General features: G+C 37.6%; 2 protein-coding genes across 2 annotated transcripts in view; one reads left to right on the top strand and one right to left on the bottom strand.

Annotated features, from left to right (window-relative positions):
* Positions 1-3966: 3966 nt before the first annotated feature.
* On the bottom strand, positions 3967-13818 carry CEP55 (centrosomal protein 55). The gene is made up of 8 exons (XM_054277338.1): positions 13636-13818; positions 11537-11855; positions 9279-9319; positions 8408-8549; positions 6424-6737; positions 5377-5448; positions 4633-4758; positions 3967-4173 (listed from the first exon to the last, which is right to left on the bottom strand). The coding sequence occupies exons 1-8, from the start codon at positions 13816-13818 to the stop codon at positions 3967-3969; spliced, it is 1404 nt and encodes a 467-aa protein (XP_054133313.1).
* A 1564-nt stretch (positions 13819-15382) lies between these two features.
* Positions 15383-24339, top strand: part of MYOF (myoferlin) — a 61009-nt gene continuing 52052 nt past the window's right edge. The window contains exons 1-3 of the mRNA XM_054276620.1: positions 15383-15470; positions 21277-21332; positions 22200-22291. Of these exons, the coding sequence (XP_054132595.1) occupies positions 15383-15470; positions 21277-21332; positions 22200-22291 (236 nt within the window). The remainder of the gene's footprint in view (positions 15471-21276; positions 21333-22199; positions 22292-24339) is intronic.

Below are 24339 nucleotides of genomic sequence, written 5' to 3'. Positions count from 1 at the left end.
TATTAATTCAGTATAAAATACTGAAAATTCTGGTTGGTCATAGAGACCACCAAATGAGTATCTGTCCCTAAATGCTGGTGGGGAGCTCTGTTCCAGGTCTGAAGGAGGACAGGGTGTGAGGGGAATCTCACTTCATGGATACATGTCCCATTTGAAGTCTGCTTTTTTTTGCAAGGGACACATTTGACACTGACAATGTTAGAAGAGAATTTACATCTGTGACTCCTCTAGAGCAGTCATGTTTCTCACTGGCTGCTTGGCCAGCTCCCACTCAGGACACCAGCTTTCTGAATTCTCTACCTGGAGCACCTTATGGAGGGAAGGCTAAAGACCCCAAATACCAAAGAACCAGACACCGTGGTGCTGTTTGTTAAAACAATGTGGGAATGATGCACTTCCCAATAATCAGGAATTAAGTGACATCAAGTTGTGCCTGTGTCATTTATCTTGTTTTTCAGCAGGATAGTGATGCATGAGTGCAAGTATTGATTTGAAGAAGTATTTTATGGTATTTTATGTCTGCTTAGACTAGAAGTTCATACAGTCATAGGAATACCTAGTAATTTTCCAGTTGAGAAATATGAGATTACATTGTTTTAATGACTTCTGGTACAGTAGCTACTAATTTAGCATGTAGTGAAATAACACTACATGCTTAAGAAGATGAAGGGTCAGTCCATGACCGTTGTGTTTTTTTAATTTAAATCTTATTGTGTCTTTTTTTCTTGCAGGTCTTTATGTGCCATTAAAAAACAGGGCTTCAAGGCACTGATGTCCCTGAGCCAAGGGAGCCTCACCTGTCAGGGATGGTTTAGGTAGTTACATAAGTGTCCCCATAAATCTCCAGTGGTGGAGATTTTACAGCCTCTGTAAGCAATGGGTTTCACTGCTCATCTGCTCCTACCACCAGAAAGATTTTCCTTATCTGTTGCAATTTTGAACATGTTACTCTTTTCATTGAGCACTAGAAGACTTATTTTTCTTTCCTCTGTATGAAATTGTAATTTTTCATGTTTTTTTCTAGACTGGATAAGCCTGCCTCTTCCATGAATTTGATCAAAAATCTGAAAGACTTCTACTACATTCATATTAGTCTGAATTTTTCTTTTTATACTAAAAATTAAGATAACCTTGTGAAAGATTGTTATCAAAATTGAGACTAAAAACTACACAAGCAAGCAGGGTATTACAAGTTGATTCATGGATCTAAGAAAAACAACAGAGCTATCTTTCAGTTTTTATTTCACAAGCAGCTCTTCTTACAGAAAAAAAATGGGGAGTTTTAGCTGTCTTTCCAGCCACCCAACGTTGCATCAAAACCATTTAATTTGCTTAAAAAGAACAGTGTGAAAGCTAGATTTATAAATATACTACTCTTGGTAAACCATTGTATTAGCCCCCAGGCTTCCCTAAATCAGCAGCTTCAAATAATGCAGTCTTCCTGGTAGGTTGAAATTCAATTACTTGAAAGGGACATAACAGAAAAAGGCTCCTGAAATTGTAAACCCAAAGTGCTTGAAGTAATGAAAACACTGCTGTTGCTTCCTGCCTTAGCAAGATCTATACTGACAGCTAATTAATTCTTACCAGTAAGGTGAGCATGTTAGGCACAAACTTCCCCACATATAACTAGAGAGGAGCAGCCAATCTCCTTCGTCAACTTTGAGGGAAAAAAAATTTCGGAGATTTCTTTCTAAGTAATGGGAAAAAAAAGTCGTTATGATTTGCATACCTTATGAAGTTGGAGTTTTATAGTTGGTTTTAATTACATGTAGGTGATGACAATAGTATTTGTGGGTCTGCTTTCAAAGTGTTTTACTTCACTGGAATGTCATGTTGGTATTTTGCAACATATACCACAATAATGACCTGTAAAAATTTATCAGCAAGGGGGTTTTTGTGCTTAGGTGTAAAATTTATCAGGTAGGACTAAATCCATTGTTAAAGTTCAGAAAAGGTGGAATGAACAAAACTTTTTAAACATTATCACATTATGAACTTTCCGAGTCTCCCTCTACAGTAGCAGTTTCTAATGCAGAAATGTTTTATGCTGATTTAAGAAAGCCTCAGAACTACTGAAGAGCTCTGACCTGTAGTAGGCAAACCTATTTCATTTATAATACATAAAAGATAAGGATTTCTTTTTGCAGAAGCTATGCTGAGTATGCAGCTGAGAATAGAATACTAGCTGATTAAGGTGTTGTTCAAAGACAAACTTAAACTTTTAAAAGTAGTTTAATTAGAGATTAAAATTATTAGGCTGTAATGAAAAACATAGTTATCATCCTGAATGAAAATATTTTTAAAAATATATGAAATTAAGACAATTTCCCTCATGAAAAAACCTTGAGGTTCTGAAGTACAATTTCTGTTTTACTCATTAGTTTATCATATCTTTGGTCAGAAAATCTGTTAGCAATTGAGCAAATTGTCAAATACAAAGATTAGCCTGAGACACAGTCAATGAAATTGAAAAGTGGATAGAGAATGGCTAATACAATAAATCTGGCAGAGATATTTCAGATATAAAGATACCTTTTAGTATTTTTTATCTCATGAGCACTGGATTTAATTGAGAATAACATCACTTGATACTACCAGTTATTTTCAATAACTTTCAATAAATTCATATTTAAGAATAAGATTTAACCATCAGGGATTAAGGTGAACATTATGGGTAAAAGCATAGTTTTGCTGCAAAGCACAATGGAGAAAGCTGATACCAGGTAGCAATCAGAATCAGCAGGCCAGAGAAAGAAACACCTTGGGTACCTGTGTGTCCTCAGCAAACCACAAGTTTGTAAAATGCTCAAATTTATTCTTAACTAGTGCATCTTTGTAAAATGTCTCCATTTTTATAATTTCCACAGAAGTAACTTCTTGTTGGGACTTCACTACATATGCAAGGAACAAAATGCTCACAACACATTCAAGTTTACAGTAAGTGCTAGAGAAAAATAACACTGCAATTGCAAATCCATTAGGGACTCTTTTTGCCAGTTTCTAATTTGTTGCCAGAATTTGTCATTAACTCGTGTTTTGTATTAATACCAAAATAACTAGTGACACTCCAAATACACTGGAGCAATTTGTTAAAAGCTGCACTTTGGGACATTTTTCAAATCTAAGGTTGAATAACTGACATTTCCTAACTTTAACCTCTTTCACACAGAAGGAAAACAAGTTTAATTCAGCACAATTCTATATGCAAAATTCAAAACTGGCCTCTGACATCGTCTGAAATATAAACTTTCTTTGCACCAAGGAAGCTTTTGTTTGCTAGGAAGTTTGTTTTTCTGAGGTTAAACCTTGGTCAGCATTTTAGTCACCCCTGATGGTGGTTCAGGATAATCAGCTACTTAAGATTGATGGTTTGAACATCAGTCTTAAGCAGCAAAGATCTAACATGGCCCTCCTGAGTTTTTATGTATCAAGATGTTGATATATTCCACATATATATGATATATAACACATGTATGTGTATACTAAACACACTACACATATATACACACACCATGTATAAATAAATATATATATATATAGTGCACCTATGAGGGCCAAAAATCTTTTGCAGCTATTCTTGTCAGTTAAGGTACAAGCACAATAATCAGGATTCAACAACCAAGAACTGGGTATGCCAAAACTAAAACATAGTCTGACACAATAATTGTGCTTTTACTATTTCCTACATTTAATAGTGCAAAAAAAAACCCGTCAGTAGTTTACTCTTTAAAATATTCCTAACTCTAAAAATATTTCTGTTTGCAACTAGAAAATGCAGTAGCTGTTTTGCAAAAACATGAAGTAAAATACTGAGGCCAAATTATAACGTTAATACTGTGTTTGTGGAACTGAATTATAAAATCAGCAGTTGTTTATACAACTACAAGAAAAAAGCTTTAAAAGATCTTTTGCCAGGCATATTGGCAGCATATATGAAGCAAAGATAGTTAGTCCATTTGGAGCTCAAGCTGTACAGAAGTCAATGTGTGCTAGTAATTCTCTATGCTGGCTTGTTGGATATAGCACTTTACATCTGGGACACTCGAGAAAACTTTCATCAAGGCAGCTGGAATGTTTCAGGGGAGGGCTTCTGTCATATGTGGTCAGCTTCTTGTCAAATACAGCTTGCAAGTCTTCTTGTGATTCCATATGTCCAGATTCCCGGAGTTTCTGGAAAAGGAGGAGCTTCACTGTAAGACTGGGACAGGCATGCACTGATCAAACACTGTAGGAAAATATATTAAAGGCTGGATGGCACACAAGCCTTGGGTGTGTTACAGCACTAAGGACTGTGCCCTGTTCACCAGCAATAAGTGTGAGTGGAAGCACATTGCATCTTTGTCATGGTGCAACAGACAAAACTGGCAGAGACATTGATAGAGAGTACAGAGTGTTCCCTGCTCAGCACGCTGCCTGTTCTGGAGCTGCTGCACTGCTCCTGCTCCGTGCCTGCTGCAGAGCAAAGCAGCGCCTGCCTGGCTTGCACAGGGCTCTGCACCTGGGGAAACAGACATAAGGGATGCAGGGACACTTACTCAGGGTTTGAAACAAGATCCCAAAGCAAGAAGATGTGTGTTTTTGCAAAATCCCTGACTGAATTCACCTGTGAGTTGAATATTCAGTACATACCAGGGGTTCCAGACGGGTTATTTTCTCCTTGGCCTTGCGCAGCTCCTTGAGAACGTGGTTTAACTCAAGCTTCAGGTTGTGGCGATCAAGCTTCCCGTTCTCTAAGTCTGTGGTACATATCTGGATCTGGCAGCCCAACAAAGTGAGAACTTAAAGTCAAAGTTAGTATGAATTGGGAGGGATGTTTCCCATTTATATATTTAAAGCCAGTTTTGCTCTGCAATAACATATTAAAACGGGATTAAAAGGAAAATTTAAATTAAAAATTAAAAATTGCTGTTGCTTTCATTACAGTAAAATTCACATGTCCCCAGTTATTAAAATCTCCCTTAGAAGAGGTACAGTTATTTTGATTGGAGGGTGTTTCAATTTCAAATAAAGAAAATAGAAAATATGGCAATGCAATTATTTCTATAAGTATATCAAAAATATATTGCTAAACTTTAATTAGATGATTAGTTTTAGGATGTTTCCTGTGCCTTATCTGAGGCTTTACCTGTTTAATAAGTGATTGTGGAGAAAACAACATCAGGTTTGATCATACCCTCTTATCAGTACAAGGTTACAGATTTTTCTCCTGACATGTCAAAATTTTTGAAAGCATCAAGAGATTATGTGCAATTGAATATTCATGTCTAGCATTACTTTATTTGATATACTAATAATTCTTAAATGTGAAGCTAGCCTAGAAAGACTCTGTGCCTAACACATTAAATATCAGCACTTTAGGACATAATTGTGTACCTGTTGTTCCAACAAAGCTATTCTTGTGTGTTCTGCCTCCTGTCTGAGCAATGATTTACGAAGAAGCTGCACCTACAAGGCAGATGAACACTTGTAACAAACAACATCCATATACAATAGTTAATAAGCTTAAAAAGAATTAATTTATAATGAGATGGAAGCAAACTCTTACATTCCAATGCCAACAGCAAATGTGTGCCTGTTATGCAAGAACCAAACTCAATTCAAATCATTACTTCCCCAAGGAAAACCCTAGTGAAAAATTATTGCACTGAGAAGGGGGAATACAGGATGATGTTATTGTTAAAAAAAGAAAAAATGGAAGCCTGGTGATTGCCAGGATGCTGACAAAAATATACTCACAAAACCTATGTTTGTACTAATATGATATTTTATCTTAATAAAAACAAACAATGTGATTTTTTTTTAAATAAGAGAACAAGTTTAAGAGAAAGTACTATACTATAATGATTAAGTAAATGCATACATTAAAATATTCTCTGCTTTCAGCATGTATCAACTTTTATGATAATGCTGTTGTTCAGCTTCAAAAAATAAAATAAAATAAAATAAACATATTTTAATCATTATTGACCAGTGAGAACCAGTCTGTCTTTAGACAGCTTAAGTGTTGTTATGTTTTTGGCCTACTTTGGTGTCTAGTAAATTTTATTGTCATATTTCAAATATCAGTTGTATTTTACTGCCAGGTGACAGCAAATATTAATGGTATTCCATAATTAGGAGCACATGATAAAATGATTTTTTAGCTTTCTTGTTCTCATTTACTATTAGTCTTAAGGATGAACTATATTAGAATCAATTCAGTATTTTCTCCCTTCTCTTTTGTGTCCCTTAAGACTAGGGAAATAAATTGATAAAGAAGTTTCATGTTTAAACAATTCAGTTTTAACCTCAAAGAATGAGTCTAGATCTATATGAAGAACAGTTACCAGAGAGAGAGATGGTCCATTCTGATTAACTGTGAATTTTTATCTCTCTTGATTCTTTGCTAATGATCTCAAACCTCCGAATCCTTCCACTTACCTGACATAAAAGATCTTCAGACTTTTCTTTTTCTTCCCTGAGCTGTTCTTTGATAGTTTCATTTTCCTGTTCTAGTCTTTGTGCTTTCTCTTTCATTGTATTTTCATTTTCTTGAGTCTTCATTTCAGCAAGCCGTTGTGACTGCAGTAAGGCATTTAAACTCATCATTTCCCCTTGTGTTTCTTGATATGTCTTTTTAAGTTCATTGAGCTCAGATCTCAGCTGGGTTATGGTCCGTCTTTCAGTCTCAGGATCTCTCTTAGCAGTCAGAAACAGCTGGTCACAGCATTCTTGCTGTTCCTCTTGTGGGTGACCTTAATGAGTCAGAAATAATTGAGTTAGTAATGTGAAAAAAAAACCCACTTAAAAATCAGAGCACTAAATCCTTAACAGCATTTTAAGGCTTATTAGTAGAAATTGACATAGTAGGTTATTGCACAGCTCAGATTAGAAGCAAACTTTGGTTGAAACAGCTTTCAGTATTTATAATACATTAAGTCTCCTTACCAATACACTCACTGTATATTGGTAGAAAACAGTTCTTCTAAGGCCTCATGCATTATACTGACACATGGGAATCTGACCCAAAGACACTGGATTCCTAGTTCCATTTTTAGGCTCTTTAGCCAAGCTGCTGGCATTACTCCCTCCCCAGAGATACCCTTGGGGATGTAATAGATTCTACTTCAACCTTTTTGACCAAAGCCAGACCTTCCACTGTCTTTTGCAGACCATCTTTTAGTAGGCCATAATTTACTTCTAAAGAGTCAATAGAAAGGACTAGGACAGTTCTTTTGATTAATAAATGCTTGCTTCCTGGGTAGCAACTATTACTTAAACCAGGGTTAGAAAATTTCTGCTTATAGACCCAAGAAAAGTTTAATAAGTAGGAAAAAATTAAGAGGCAGACTGCAAAAATTCAGGAGCAATACAAAATATATGTAGAAGCAGAATGAGGGAGGGAGAATTTCACAGGTTTTGCTGATTTTTGGCACTGGAAGTTTTGTTACTTTGATAATTTTCCTATTGAAGACTTTAAGTCTCCTGGTTGCTCTTGTGGCAAAGCTTTGACTGCAGTAACTCTGTGCAACATTTTCTGGTGAGCCGAGTCTGCCTCCCTCTAAAAATACTGTTCATAGATTTCTGAACAGCACCAAAACAAGCTTGTGATGATATCTCAGTGTTTTCCAGAAACAGTCAAGCAGCAATACAGAAACCAAGCCACTGCCCATGAATTACTCAGGGCAAATCTGTGGGTATGCTCTTACTCCACACAATGTTTGTTCTGTTTAGTGAATTTACCTTGCAGGTCAGTTACAGAATGTATGAAATCAATAATTTGGTAATAAGAAAAGCAAGTCAATGCCTTCTGGTTCTTCTGCTTAATATGAATTTAATTTCATTAATTCTGAGAGGTGTGCCTTATTGAGGAACTGCACAGCAAGGAAGTGAGCTGGAGGTGGCCAGATCTTTATTGTGAAACACTTCTATGGAGAGGTGCCAAAACCTATCACAGGTTTTCTTGCCCTGTAACAACTGTTCAGCTGAGTAAAGAACATGGCAATCTTGAGTCATTTTTATAATATTTATTTTGAAAAAAGTAAATTTAAAAAAATCTGATCCACACCTAGCTAATAAATCCTTAATGCTTCCATTATGTCTACTGAAAGTGTACTTTGAAGGATGGGAGAGGTACATCTATTTGCCTCAATACTTTCCACAAATAAAGAGGTTGCTAATAGAGTGTCAAGGCTGTTAAAACCATCTTTGAAGTGGATAAGAACAGGAAGTACTCTTGGTCAAGTAACATAGATAGATAACAGGAAGCAGAGGAATATTATTTAACCAAGTTTTACCATTAAGAAGCCAAAGCATTGAGAACAAGGTCTTGATTTTAAGTGTGCTAGAATTTGTTTTCAGAAAATTTAATCCCATAGATAATTATGGTTTGGGTCACTTGTGGGAGTAAAAATGAAGTTGATACCTTCTGAATTTGATTTAGATTCCTGCTGCTGGCTAACTATTTCTGCCTTCTGTTCAAGTTCAAAGATCCTTCCAAGCAGCCCCCTGACATATGCTTCCCGTTGCTGGTCATACAGGAGCCACTGCTGATTTTTCTCAAGAGCCTTCATAAAAAGAAACATAAGAACAACAAAAAAGTCTCTGGTAATTAGTCAGTTTTTAAAAGTATTTGTCTTATGTCTTCAAAATATTAGAAGTTATTAAAGATAAGCTAGATAAGTCTGCTGCAAATTGTAGTAATCTATACAAAAAATAAATAAATCCGTCTTCATTTGGAAAGTTAATTCAGGATGCTGAGCGTAAGTTAAAACTGCAGCAATGGGAAAATTACTTAAAGAACAAAGGCTTCATGAGTCATGCCTAGATTATGAAGAATTGACTTTTCACTCTCAAATATAAAATAACAGACCTTGAAAATGGAATAAAATAAAACTGTATCATTGCAACTTAATTTTTAAGAACAAGGACATGGATTTTTTAGCTGCTTGGCTCATTGACTTATTCAGTTTGGAAGGGACATCAGGAGGTTTCTAATCCAACCACATGCTATCCCAAGCAGTGCCAGGTTCCTAGAGGCTTCTGAGTTGTCAGCAACCACTTGGTTCTGATGTTCTAAGCAAGGTCTTTCAAAGATGATGGAAATCTTAATTTTTTCTTTTGCAAGTTTTTTGGGTTTAAATTTAAATTAGTGCCTTCTCACAAAATCATTTTAGAGATTATATTTTAGAGAGAAACATACCCTCTGAGGTCCCATACTACCCAAAATGTACATGATGATAATTTACATTCCTCTGCATCTCAATACAGATGGTTGAAATTTACAGGAAACTTACATCTTTCAATTGTCTTTCAATTTCAGTGCTGTTTGTTGCAGCTTCCTGCGGACAAAGAACAGCTTGTTAGTGTTGTTTAAAACAAATGGCTGAAACAGCAAAGCTACTCCTGTACAGCTATTAATCTCACATAAATAGCATAAGAAGATCTTAAAAATGAAATCAGATGCATTTAAAAATTAAAACAGATGTGCCTTTTGTGTTTAAAGATCTTTATAGTTGGTTGCTGGGTTTTTTTGAAGGATCCAAGTTATGTAGAAAGCCATTTCAGATATTTAAAATAGACTCTTCTGCAAAATATGTGATAAAGATTTACGTGAAATTTATTCCATAAAGTGCAATTTATGCAATTCATAGTTACATTAAAACATTTCCTAAGGAAACCATAATGTATTTTTTGCTGAACTGCTGTCTTAGAAGTCCTAAAGGGTGTTCTGCAAAGAGGTTTTGAAAAATGAAGATATTTAAGGGTATTATTTATGTACACAAGAAGAAGTAAATGTTTTTTTCTATTTTTGTATCCTCATACATTTGACAATGACTCAGACATACAGGAGGAGTTGGGGAAAGCCAGAGACCTTGATGCTTCTCTGAGATAACAGGAAGACTGAGAACACCTGGGAAATTATGAAGGCCTGTCTGCAAGCACAAGGACAAAGTGCCTGATTTTCTGAGCCTGATCCCAGTACAGTGAGTATGACTTATGTACACATATGAGTAGGAGACTTCTTGAGAGCCATCTAAAACTGGAGAGCAGTTACAGCCATGTTTCTCCCATTCTGACATGTAACTTCTCTGCAGGATACAAAGTGGTTATGAAATTGTGTAGGTATAAGTCAGAGGGAACTTCAGTGAGAAAAAAAAATGTACATTACTTCCCAAATCCAAACTACATTTTTTCTAACATTTTTCTATGGATCTTGGACCATGATTTACAGCAGAATTTATAGCTGAAAAATACAGAACTTTGGATGCAATTATTAAACTTAAACACTTCCTAATAAAAATAGGATTTAGAGACACTGAGCTTGTTTCTATGAACATCAGAGTCCTGCCTCAACAAAAACTTTCTCAAAATTGTGTTATAAAACTGTTGTTTCCATTTCAGAGCTAGTATGCCACCTAGCAGTTTCAAGCAGCATTGCTAGACTTGTTTTCAAGTTCTCCAAGACATCCAGTAAACATCACTGTCCTCTGTACATAAATCAGTTACAATTTTAAAAGAAAACTATGGTTTTAAAGTAATACGTATTTTGGTGGTTTAATGACAAAAATATGAAAACCTGTTGACTTTATACACATTTTAACACCACTAATGAAGTTCAAAGTGTCTTAAAATTTAAAATAAATACGTTGCATTTAAAGTGGTATTTCTCAATAAACTGCATTATTGGAAGTACAATATATACATGTGTTACCATTCAAAAGTAGTAGATGAAGATATTCTGTGTTTGGCTATAGCAGAATTTCTAGAAATTGCTCAACTCTCGTGTGGAGTGGAGGGAACCAGCACCATCTGCAGGTCAAAAGGTGGAAAAAAAAGACTTGCAGCCGCCTATGTTTAGGCACCTGTATGTAAACAACTTCCCTGTGCCCCTCACGGAGTTACTAATGCATTTTCCAAAGATTATTAGAACAGAACACGGGTGGAAAAACAACTGTAGAATCCCAAATGGACTTTTAAACCCTGCCTAGGGTTGGCACCATATCTATTGACCACTTCATAATGAGAGGAGAAACTCATTATTCCTGTCCTGTGCCACATTGAAGAATTTACCATGTGTGATGCCATAGAAAGTAAAGACAATTAGTTTTAACAACTGAGACACAAATGAGGGTTCATAAGAGCAGAGAGAAGAAAGATATTCTCATGACTGAAGCTGAATTGGGTGAGGAGCTTAGTTTGTCTTTACTAGTGCCCATGTCTCTCAGCACTGCTGCCTTCTCACTCTGTCTAATCACAGAGCGCACAGATCTGAGAAGGGCACAGTGCCTGCCTAAGCAGCAGTGGAGCATCCCAGCAGTATCACAGGTCACACTACCAGTGTGTGACCTTGAGCTAGGGACCTTGAGTACAGCAGGAGAGAATTCCCTCCCCAGCTGTGCTGCCTGAAGTGTGCACTCTGACTGTTCCTCATTTAGAGCTCGATCTGGACACCATCTCGCTTCATACAAGAATATTTCAGCATGCAACACAGCTTGTAAGAAAATTTTTAAAATATTCAGTTTTATAGCAGGTATTGGTGCTTAGTGGGCACAAAATCCATTTTGCAATTGCAATATTTCTTCAGTCCTTACCTGAGAAGTACCACTGGCTTCGTTCTCAAGATCGGAGCATTTTGCCATGACTGCAGATAAATTACATTTTAACCTATTAATTTCTTCTGATAGAGAACAAAGTAACTGTTCTCTTCTTTCTGCTTCCTTTGTTTTTTCCTCTAGTTGATTTTGTAGGAAGGACACTTCACTAGTCTTGGTTTTGGACCTAAGCTTGTCTTTCAGGTTTTGGATTTCTCTGTCCTTCTCTCCAAGAAGATGGTTGTATTTTTCTTTTTCTTTCTCAAGCAAAAGTATTTTCTAAATGAAACAGAATAAAAAAGTGTGTTAGTCTATGCATCAAATGCATTAGCAAGTACTTTGAGATTATCTGAGCAGCAGGGTCTAGTGGAAGGTGTTAAAACTAGGTGATCTTTAGGGTCTCTTCCTACCCATCCCCTTCTATGACCTTATGATTCTATGATAAGAATATCTCACTTTCAAAGTTCTCTCTTAGCCCTTAATTAGCTGAGAAAATTGCTTATAACTCAAAGAAGACAATACTGGAGCGATCATCTGAAATATATCAAGTGATAGGAAAACCAGTCTGAAATAGACGAAACAAGGAGAGAATGCAAAGAACCAAGTTTCACAGGCTTGGTATGTACTCAGTTTTGAATAAAGATCACTACAATATATGACCCTAAAACAAAAGCAGTACAAAAACTCCAAAACACTTCCAGCAAAGAAGTTGGTGCTACCTTTCTTAGTTTATTTCTTAGCATATGTGTTTGCAAGAGCCTTCTTGCAAATCTCATGACAGTGAGTTACAGAAGAGTTATAATAAAGCATTCAGGAGAAGGATCCTGTTTTCCATGTTATCTGGCCCTGTAGTTTCAAAATGTGTTTTAGCAGATATTTTCAACATGCACTCTTTTTCCAGTAGGCCTCCAGCACAGGTATTCATTACACACAATTAGTACTGCATTTAAGATGCCATGGGGCTCTGCATGGACATCAGATGTGATAGCATTTAATTCTGCTGAGAAAGGCTCATGTTGAAATCTTGCATGTTGACATCAAGTTATTAGAAAGAAAAACTGAAAGCAAGTGATTTTGAGAGAGCCTCAATTAGGGAGTGGCTGAACACCATCACTCACTGAAATTAAAATAGTGACACCAAAGACTATCCGGTGTATCTAACACAATGGTGATTTTGCACCTGTTTTTCCTAGTTTATAGGAAACCAGTATTAAGTAATCAACACTGAGCTGACAGCAAACACCAAGAGAATCAGCAAATACACAGAGGAATCTAGCCAGAGCTGTGCATGAGCTGCCCAGCCACAGCTCATCCTTGTCTTAGGACTTCTCAACTGATGTTGTGGCACAGACACATGGCAAGCCCTTTCATTAAAAAGAGTGGCCTAGAAATATTAGTAAACCTAGTCCACATGAGTTGTATCCTTTTCTAGAGTCCATCTAAAGTTTCCCTGTCCTTCTGGGAAGCCTGACAGGCTGTGACCAGGTCACCTAATAAGTCTTGAAATTCTCTCTCTGCAGCCACAGGTTTACCTCGAGTGGAACAATCATATAGATATACAGATGCTTCTGTACCTTGCAGTGTCTTAGTTTCTGCTCTTTAGATGCAATGGAAGAATAATGTAACAATCCAATTACAGTTTCATTTACCTATAGCTGAGTGGGAGCTTGACAATTCAATTCAAACAAACACTCTGCGCTTTTTGGCATGTTCTTAATCAAATGTTTTCAAACGTTAAGCTCTTTGCAGGTAATGCTTAAAAGCCTTCTCTGAGACGTGTTCCATCGGACACATTTGGACAAGTCTTAATGGACTAACTGGCACCTGTGGCCTCAAGTCTTTGTATTTACCAGCCTTGTCAGATGAGTGTGATTTTATTAGCTCAGCTGTCATTGAAAAATACATGAGAATGAAAGTGTGAAACTAAAAGTTTGTCTGGACTAACACTACTAAACCAGCTGTGACATCAAAAGTTCTGAGAGGAAAGGTGAGGCTCCTGCTGCCGAGCGCCGTACCCGTGGGACGCGGCCCGCGCTCGCTCGGGGAGAGCCCGGCTCACCTGCAGGAGCTCGCTCCTCTCCGGCTCCGTCATTCTGCCTTTGCCTGTGGCCACCTCCTCCATGGACCTCCGCGGGGCAGCGCCCTCCCGCTTCCCCTTCTCGAGCCCTCCGTCAGCTCTGGAGCTGCCCAGCTTCAGGCCCCCCTTGCCAATAATTCGATCTATGGCGGTCTTGGCGTTCATCTCTAGGCGCCTGTACAAACCGAACGAGGCGCTACGGAACAGCGGTTCCTTCTAGCGGGCGGGACAAGGCTTCCGACAGCTGGAGGCGAGTGCAGGCGGCGCGGGCCTTCCCGGCTCCCGCGGGGCTCAGAGGGGCCGCGAGTCACGGTGCGGGGGGCACGGCCCGGTGCGGGGGGCACGGCTCGGCGGCGGCTCCGTCCGGCCCCGGCCCGTGCCGCTTCCGGGAGTTTGAATCCCGCGGCTCGGGGCCGTCACTTCCGGGGTTTCCGGATGGTGCCCGCGGGCCGTGGCGGCAGGGGCGGTGTCCCCTCATGTCGCCGCCCCCTCGTGTCGCCGCCCGGGCGGTGCCGTCCCTACCCGGGGCTGCCAGGCGCGGCGGTGCTGGGCCAGCAGCAGCGGGCGCCCGGAGGGTGGAGCGGGGCGCCGTGGTGCTCGGGCCGAGCCTGCAGGGCCCGCTCAGTGCTGTCTCTTACGTGTCTGTGTCCTCATTCCTCCCTGAACATGTGGGGTTTTTCTTCTCCTCTCCATCTACCCCAAATCTGATAATTTTAGAAATTACAAAGTAAGCTAGGTCTTGTGTGACCGTGTAAAAGCTGGGCTGAACCGCGCTCGCTTGTGGCTCCTTTTGCTGCCTCTTGCTGGCTTCCCCTCTCCTCTCTCCTTGGGGACACGCGTGGCAGTGGCAGCGGGAACCACTCGGGTTTTTACCTCTGTTCACAGCTGAGAAAAACTGACTGAGCACGGGGGAGCTCAAAGCTCCTGCGCTTGTCATGTAAATGTTACCTAGGTCATGTTACCACAGTGTTTGTGCACGTGTTTAAGACAAAACATTCATATGCTTCCAAACTGTACAGACTCTTGTCACTTTTAATTTATTTTTTGCACGCATTTCCTTAATACTTTCAAATTTTTAGTTATGGATACGTATTTCAATAATTCTGCTATAAATCTACTATATCCAGGACGTTCCATGAGGAAGCCGCAGTGTCGTTCCAGAATCCAACAGGAGGGGGAGGACTCGCACTGTTTTTTGGGATCATCGCCAGTTTCTGACTAGGCTGGCGCGGAGACAAACCAAAAGGATTTGCCAACAATGAAGTTCTCAAAATTAGGGGGGAAAATATAAGCTATTGTGGAATTTCATACCTTGGTGTACGGAGAGGCAGATGCTGTTTAGATCGAGTTCTAGAGTCGCGCTTAATGTTGATACTGCTTAACATTTAACTCTAGCCTTGGTTTCTGACGAGAGATTTATCACGCAGTTTAAGAATAAAAGCAGCAACAAGACAGTTTTTGCAGGATTTAACAGGATCCCGTTACGGGATTTCACTAGCGAGAGCTCTTTCTGTGCAGCACGACAGAACCTGGTGTCAATTTACAGGACTGGCTTTTCCCAGAGCTTTGAGCAGCTAGTCCGTCATAGATCCACCCATAGACGACCTCCTTTGCTGTAAACCAGTAATTCCCTGCCTCCTCTTCCTGCTAGCATTTCAGTCTAGAAGGGCTGTGAAACTGAAGATTTAATTCCTTCGGTAGTAGTCAACATTTAGGGAAGAGGGAAACAATGCTTCGGGTGATTGTGGAATCTGCTACCAATATCCCTAAAACCAAGTTTGGGAAACCAGATCCTATCGTTTCTGTTATTTTTAAAGGTAAGCAAAACTGACATAAATGTAGTCAGGGAAGAAGTTTTGTGAAAGCTAGTGCCCTTTGTAAGTATCTGAAAATCTGGGACATCATGTTTTCCTGGAATTACATCTGATGTAATTTTAGGGAAGACTTTTTAATTAGAGACAGGAGCTACCTGAATGAAGTTTGAACTGGGTGGAGCATATTGGTCTGTTCTGAGTAGCTGTGCTTCTGTTTCAGGATCCACATTTTACAAGTTTTTCCAAAGGATTAATCTGTTGCTTTAAAAACAAATCTAATTCCGTGAATGAACCCACTTTTAATTCTGATATATAATTCTGATATTGATATTCCATCTGAAAAATCATTCCTGTCTTGATTACTTTGAACAGGCACTGCTCACTGTCACATACATACAATAAAAATGTGATTTATTGTTGTTACAAGTAGTATACTGAAATAGCAGTAGTACTATTTTGGAAGGTATTTGATTTTGTTTGAGTTTGGTTTGGGGTTTTTTTTGGTTGTTGTTTTTGGGGTTTTTGTCACAAACAGAATTGCACATCAAAATTTTGCCTGTTGAGATTATCTAATGACAAGATTATGGAAGGAAACTGTATTTTTCACTTTCATTGCTCATCAGTTATATATAGAAGAAGGAGAAGATTGTGATAAAGCATTTATATGTAAAGCTAAATATGTTTTAGATGTACTTTACTTGTTGCCAACATTACCTCACTTGGCTAGACTAGAGGAACTTGATTTCTAGTATTGATTTATTTTTAGGGTGCCAAAACCTTTAAGCAGTTTTGGATCATGTCATACATCAAACCAAACTGTGACAAACAGGCATCTTATCTCCTGGTGACCTGGTTTCCTAGCTGTGCACTGAAATCCAAGTGCTGTTTTTAAAGTGTGAAAAATCCTTGCAGGAGTTTGTCACCTTTAGAAACCAAATCTGAAATCATGACAGCTGTGGGATGAAAAAGGATGAGGCACTGCACATGCAGAATCTTAACTTTCAAAGTAACAAGTTTTCAGATACATTTATTTCAGCATCAGAAAGATGTGAAACCATTCCATTTGCTTTAGTTTCCTCCTTTTTCTCAAGGTTTATCTTTTTTTGGTTTCTTTTTTTACCCACCTTGTATTAGAAAAAGTGGCAGAGCCTGTGTCAGTAGCTTTTGGAACTTCATAATTGTTAAAATATGATTTTACTTGCCCTGCAAAAAGTGAATATACTGTCATGTCTCTGGTTTGTTTCACATTCTTCTACTTCTTAAGTATCCATTTTCTTTTTCCAGTTCCTTGTCTCTCTTTGCTTTCCTGCCAGTTTTGCTTTTCTGTGTTGCCTCTGTTCCTGCAGTTTTCAGACTCCAGAGCTGGTTTATGACTTCCCTTCTTTATGCTTAAATGTCTGTTTTTTCCCCTCCTTGCAAACTTCTGTGTGCTCTAATGCAGTTCACTTTTACCTAGTAAATAGAAAATACAGATTTTTTTTTCTTCATTGCTTGATTTGTTTTTCAGTCCTTCAGTTATCCAAAGGCAGGAATTGGACAACAGACATTAAAGGAATGAATTCATATTTATGCTTTATGTACTAGAATTGGGATTTTTAATGTTCCCAAATATGCTTAACCAGTGCCAGCTTCATAATTATGACAGATTTTTAGTGGGATATTTAATTTCTCATTATCCTGCTGCTTCTGTTTATGTGATTTTACTACATACCAACAGTCTGATTTTTTGCTTCCTGTCCAGAGTGATTCAAGTGGGACAGAAAATACCAGGCTTTTACCAGCTATTAAGCAGCTCTGATTTAATTTGTAAGTGGAGTGCCTGCTACCCAGCGCAAGGACAGAGTCATATCTGAAATATGTTTGACTTCTAGCTGTTTATGTTTATAGATTTTTTTTATATCCACTGTTGGTTTCCCCCTCACCCTGTTGATGTGTGGAGATAGGAAACCGATCTTATTTGGGGAAGAGTATGTCAAAGGGCATTAATCTTTAACTTTAGTCCCTACCCAGTGTAAATCCTGGGGGACATAAAAAGCACATTTGGGAGTGCATATTCTAAACTGGGAAAAACTTAAAACATTTGCAGGACTGTGGCCATGGTCCTGCAGGAAATTTTAATATTCTTGTTTGACTCTGGAGTATTCTTGGTGAGGTCTTAATGAACAGCCCTCATTGACAGAAAATTGCTGTGGAAGTTGGCATTTCATTAGAACAGTATTTGGTCAAATTTTGATTTACAGGGCCTTCGTTGATGTCAGGTTCAGTAAATTTAATCCTCCCATGGAAACACAGTCTTTCAGTCTCAGACCTTTACAGACATTCTGTGAAGAAAAAAACTCATGATCCTGCAACTGTTAGTATGAAAGAACTGCAAATGTTTTATATGTTAAGACATGTAAGTCAATATGGTTTCATCTATGAATAGAATAGATTTAATCTTTTTTTTTTAACTAAGCTGGCTACAGAATAGGCAGTTAATATAATTGTTACAGTGATATATATTAGCTGCATATTAGGAGAAAATAGGCAGCTCTTTTAGTTCTAATATAGCAGAGGAGTTTTGTGCAAGTATTTTCCTTTTTTTTTAAACACATTTATGTCCAGTCCAATGGGATGAAACTTTTATTTACTTTAAGAAAACTCACAGTTCAAAGAGAACTACACCCTGAGAGTAAACGAGTATCGCTATCTGGAACTGGGTGCTGCTCTTGCAGAATTCTGAGTTCTTCACTCAATATGAGACAATTCATTGGTCAAATTACCATGAAAAACTGTTGCAATTTGCTAAACTGGCACTAAGTGATAATTATTAAATCAATATAATCATTCTGGTTTGTTAGATTCTTGTCTCACTGTGTAAAAATTGATTCAATTGCTTGTATGTGCAGTCAGTGCTAGGATATTTAGTGCTTTGATCATTTATTTTGGCTGCCTCATTCCACTTTATGCAAGGAAAACTGAGGTGAAATGGCATTTAATTTGATTAATCCAACTTGATTCAATCTGTGCTTAATCTAAGAGCTTTTCAACAGGCCTGCAGGCCTGCAGTAGTTCAAAACTATTTTAGTTTATATTTCAGTGTGTGGAAGAAAATAGTTTAATAGAAAATAGTTAAACTGGATATAAATTTTCTGTTTTGCAGATAGTTAAATTATCTACATTTAATTTCAGGGTTTTGGAGGTCTGCCCATTTGGTCCTGCAGTTGCTGTCATCATGCAATCTGAATTCTCCTTTGACAAAAGTTTTATGGGATACTTAGTTAACAGAAATATGATACTGTCTTAAATCTTAGACTTAGGACTGTTGTAAAAGATAATGTTTGCTTCTGCTATTCCCCATCTGCTCATGTTGATTAAAATTGCTAGTTATAATAGAAAAAAAATTAAGATGGAAACATTAAGTGTTTTGCTATCCTGTAATATTTTTAATGATGAACAGTTATTGTTTAAACAGCTCATCTTAATTTTTTTTGGACACTGAGCAATTAAATTCTTATTACAGTCTTTTCCACCCAAGAATATTAACTAGCATGTTATATTATAAGGTAGTATGGTGCCTCCATCAAGATAAAGTAAATAATGATTTCTTCTACAGTACCACAGTTACTGTAGCTAGTTTTTTAAAGAAACAAGTATAGAGTGTTTTATCTGTATCCCTTATCATTTCTTTTTTCATGGTAGGGTCACACAAAAAATGGTGACTGGCCCTATTGCACAATTTATCCTGATGTGGTTTAGTCTTGGTTGCTATAGCTGCAATCATTTCCAGCAGAGGAAAACAGCCTGAGGAGCTGAAACTTTTGTGAGCTCCTGGAATAACTGAGCAATCCACCTCACCCGCTGTGGCGACGGGGTTTTTTGATTGGAAGAGGAAAGAGCTTTGCCAAGAGCTTAAAACAAATATCACCACCACCCAGTGCATCAAAATACCGATAAAAGTGTCATAAAAAGGAAGTCAGTAAAGAGACAGGAATATATGCAAAGTATTTCCTTGAGGAATGGGAGTGTTGTACTCTGACTAAAATTACAACTAAAACCCCAAGTAAGCTGTGCTTCCCAGTGTTTTTTCATCCAGCTTTCACAGAGATGCAGAACAGAAAAAGGTGCTTTTCTCAATGTAATCTAGAATATGCATATTAGTGGAAACATAAATCTTGCTTTTGTGAAAATGGATAATTCAGAGTGGAAAATTTAGCACCTTGTTAAGAGTTGTTCTGACTGTTGCTCAAACCAGAACTCACAGTTAGATTTTAGCTTAGGCAGGGATCATAGGACTTCTATCCATTAGTTCCATCAGAATCAGGTCTGTAATTTACTATCCTTTTTACAAACAGCTGTAACTGTTCCTTTTTTTCACTGGCAGTGAAAAAGTCTTTTCATCTCCCATCTTCTAGAGGGACTTGGAATATCAGTGCCCAGCCCCAGTTATTCTGGGATCCCCAGTTTTGAAAATGCTTTGTCTCCTATTAGATAGCATAAAGTTGAATTTCTCTCACTAGTTTGGTAATTAGTGCTTTGTTCTGCAAAATGTCAGGCAGAACATGTCAAAATGTCAAAATGTATGGTATGTTATGAAAGCACTTTGTCCTACAATGTGAGTCAATATCCTGTATGAATTGTAGACAATTCCTGTTACATAAATGGGAGTCAGTTCTTGTAATTTGCAGCATGGGCTGATTTTTTCAGTACATCCCATTCTCATCCAATAAAAGGGCCACCACAGTCAGCAAGCCTGACCAGTGGGTATATGATCTTGCCCATTTGGCATATCTTTACTCTTGCTTCCCAGGCTAAGTACAGTCATAACTTCAAATACCAAAAATGCATTTATCTTTACTGGAGTCTTTAAAGGCGTAGAGTGTGTCTAAAGCTTGGACTTCTTGTGCTGGCTGAGCATTTTGGAGATCAGCAGCTGCTTTACACCCTGTACTTAAATGTGCTTGTTATCACTAATATGTGCAATCTCTGTTTAAAGAGCTGTGTGTCTGTCTGTGCTCTTTTGTGCTTCTGAGTGTCAAAGGACTTGTCCTCCATTGGAACTAAATATTGTAACTGAACAGGAAAAATAATGCTAAGCTATGTTTAATTTGCTCTACATCCCATATTCTCATGATTTGTAGCTTGCCCAACTGCAAATTTTACCATGAACTATAGAAAATTTGCAATTTTTGTAATTTTTAGGCTAATTTTTAGTTAAGTTCAGTGAAGTCCTATCTACATAACCTCTGGAAACCCCTTTTCAGGAAGGATTGCATTTCCTCTTACATACATGTATATTTCTTCTAATATTTGCTCTTTAAACCAGACAGTGCTGACATTGTAAGCATATCTCCTTAAGAATTTTTTTCCATGTGATTTTATTCCAGAGCTAAACATTCCAAAATATTTTGTAACTCAAATATGGTACATATGTGACATGTTTTCTCTACTACTTTCAAAAGTAGTGCTTTACTGCTATCACTCAGAGGTTACTGTTTGGTTTGATATCTCCAAGTCTTTTAGTCTGTCTTTTTTCATCATTATTGAAGGTGAAGCTAAGGGTCATAAAAGGTTGCAAAATCTAAATATTTATTTTGCTTTTTTGGAAGTACAACTAGCTGTGCTTAAACAAAACAATAAAAAGCCTCAACTACTAAAATTGCCCAGGGGACTTCTTGATTGTAAAACGTGCAACTTCTGGAAGAGGTAAAAACAATTGGAACATTTGGTTTTAAGTTCAAACCTTCTTTAGAAAAGTGAAAGGAAAAAATGTTATTATTTTGTAGTGCTTTAGCAAAAACAATTAATCATGCTTTGTTTGTATTTGCAGATGAAAAAAAGAAAACAAAGAAAATTGAAAATGAACTCAATCCTGTTTGGAATGAGGTAATGTTTTTTTAAAATAAATCCTTGGTCATTTCAAGACAATGCTTGTAAAGACATTAAGTCAGTGTCAACAGCTGAGCAGGTTATTGGAAAGGAATCTGGTACAATGTGTTCTGTCAAAGTGTTAGTAAATGCAGGTGAATGAATTCATCTTGCACCATATATTACAATTCATTAGCAATGTGTTAATGTAAAATTAGATTGATAACTGATGAGTTTTGGCCTGGTTTTGTTCCCACTTTCTTTCCATCAAAATGATACTCAGCCATTGTTTAGCCATGTGTATGGGAACATAATGGGATCACTTATTACGTACCAGGAAAAACCATACAGAATTAAAAGGAATTATGTATTGAAAGTCCTCATGGTTTATTTGTAGGCCTAGTCTTATGTTGCATCTTCAGGAATATTTTTCTTGGGGAAAATGTTTTCTTCACAGTGTTTTTTCACAAAGATAAATGAAAGTTAAAGATTTTTCTTACATTTTGTAATTAGAATTATAAGAAAAGGGAACACACAACTATTTGCTTAAATTCAATAGCAACTTAGTTCAGCCAATATTGGAGAGGAATGACAAGACAATATGTATGTTAATGTAAGGAAGTGGAACTGCAAAAGAAATGATGATTCACTATTAAACAATTTAATTTTGCTATTGTTGCTAGTAATTAGCAAATCAAATACATGCTATGAGCTTTTTTTACTTTACTTTCACAAATGTAAGCTGGATTTGGTCTCTCACTAAATGCAAAATTTATTTCTGAATAATTTTATTGTATCTGCTACTCTGCTGGTAATTTTTACAAAACTTGTCATTATAATTTGGGTTTGGTCTTTTTTTTTTTTTTTTTTTTTTTTTTTGTTCAGATTGTTGAATTTGACTTGAAAGGAATTGCTCTGGATAATTCATCTTCCCTAACAATTATTGTGAAGGATTTTGAAACAATTGGACAAAACAAGTATGTTCCTTCTTTCCCTCTCCCTACCCTCCCCCACCCCAGTATTAAACACAACTTTCAATACTGAAGTACAGGGAGAAAATGGAACTGATAGCTGGTGTTTGCTGTGCTCTCTCTTTTCTGTCAATGCCAAGTAGTGTTCTCTGTTGCTATTCTGAAAGGAAGTATGATCATGTCATCTTTTCTTTTTTTCATGGCAGATTTCATGTCTTAGGCAAACATTCATGTTTACTCATAGTAGCCCAACTCCATTGTTAGCTTTTCTTTACTACTCTCTACCTCCTCCCAATATGTGGATCCTGGTTTTTACAACACTCTACAGCTCTGTCATAAAATCAGTGTGAATCAAGCCAGTGCCCTCAGGTCTCTCATTCTTGAGATTCCTGCAGATCAGTTAGGCAGGAATATATTGCATGCCTCTGACTTTAGGGAGATCTCAAAACTTGAGATAGGAAAGCTTAGCTTATCAGTAGTCAGACTTTTGTAATGGACTTTATAATGGATCAAAAAATAAAGTGATTATTTGAAGCACCTAAATTGTTTCACTCTGTACATGGGTTCAAAGTTAAGCAGTCATGTGGTTGGTTTTCTTCAAACTGTATTTTAAAATATCATCTAGACTCATATTTGTAACTCTTAACCCCCAGTTTGAGCAAATGCCTATTTTTGGGTTTATGCACAGAAAGTTGTTTGTACCAAAGCCAGAGTAGTACCTTCAAAGTAATGCTCTTTGCAAATAGATCCTCAATCACATCCACACATTTGCAATGTGTGATGAGTTTGGAAGGACTTTTGGCAGGGAAACAGGATAAGGGGGTGAGAAGTGAGAAACACATGAGCAGGCATCCTGATTTTAACATGATAATAGGAAAGAGCATCTTGTAGTTCTTTTAAAGACACAAAGCACTGTAACAAAAGAAGAGATTTGATATTTATGAACATTCACATTTAGATGAAAGAGTACATGAAAGGAGGAAATGTGGAATAAGTTTCTCACCTACCAATTGCATGTATGCATAACCTGTATTTCTCTAGAATTACTGATTCTATTTCCTGATTTGGAGAGAGATTTAGGACTACCATATCAAAGACCTGCTGCTTTTTTATGGTATCCTCTTTTAATACTCAAGAAAAAGTCAATAGATACACGTCTGAAGTGCTACAGCATTTCAAAACAGTGCTCAGTGGAAGAGTGTGCAAATAACACACCCATGGTTTGTCTGCATGCTAGTTCAGGATTGGGAAGGTGGAGCACAGTGCCTATCTAAGGTCCTTACTATGGAGAGCTACTCTAACGACAGTTTAAGAAACCCAGTGTTTGCTTCTGACATTGACAAGTAGACCCATTAGCTTGGGAGCTGTGTTAGGTGTCTAAGCTAAGTGGGATTTGAGTTGAAATCAACAGTCTTCCCTTTAGAGATTCATGGTTTTATATATTTTATTTAAAAATCTAGATTTAATTTGGATTTAGTTTTTGAGTGTAAAGAGCGTGTCTAGGGGCCTCTGTTGCCCAAGAACAAGCAATGAGAAGAACCTACACCATTTCTTTCCTCTGGAGGAAAATAAGCAGTGAGGATTGCTGTTGTTGCATTCAAAGTAGTGACAACTTTTTCTCAAATGTTTTGCTACTGTCTGTCTATAGCCGTAGGCAGAGCCCTGTGTTTCTCAGGCCAGCCTCCCTCTGTGCTGTTCACTCCCAGAGCTCCTGGCCAGCACACTCTGCTGGCCCATGCTCTTTAGTCCTGACTAGTTGCACACACCTGCTCTGTTCCTGTGCCCAAGAGCTGACTACAGAACCTGTGGAGCAACATAGCAGAAGATTGCAGTATAAGACATGATTTTTTCCTGTTCCTAAAAGCTGATATAACTTTTCATCCACTCTGTTATTAAACATGCCTGGAGGAGGAGTACAGTGGATGTTATTCTGCTTTTGCACTGTGCCAAGGCACTTAACTCATTGCTTTGGCATGTTTCTGTAAATTAAGCTTGAAAGAACATTTGGATATTTTTCCATTTCTTTGTTTTCCAGGAGGGAAAATTTACTGCTT

This window comes from Melozone crissalis, unplaced genomic scaffold (genome assembly GCF_028551555.1).
Source record: "Melozone crissalis strain CALT ecotype California unplaced genomic scaffold, PUWL_Pcris_2 ptg000019l_1, whole genome shotgun sequence".
Classification (NCBI taxonomy): Eukaryota; Metazoa; Chordata; class Aves; order Passeriformes; family Passerellidae; genus Melozone; species Melozone crissalis.
Note: the sequence above shows the minus strand (reverse complement) of the source record. Positions and strands in the feature narration are given on the sequence as shown.

What these genes read in the sequence shown, in the direction of transcription:
- CEP55 (XM_054277338.1), bottom strand. Translation starts at nt 13,818, where the DNA reads ATGAACGCCAAGACCGCCATAGATCGAATTATTGGCAAGGGGGGCCTG. An exon ending in ATCTAAATCAAATTCAGAAG is followed by an intron (nt 6,738 to 8,407) that starts GTATCAACTTCA and finishes TGACTCATTAAG; the next exon opens with GTCACCCACAAGAGGAACAG. An exon ending in CTGAAGATCTTTTATGTCAG is followed by an intron (nt 5,449 to 6,423) that starts GTAAGTGGAAGG and finishes TCTGCCTTGTAG; the next exon opens with GTGCAGCTTCTTCGTAAATC.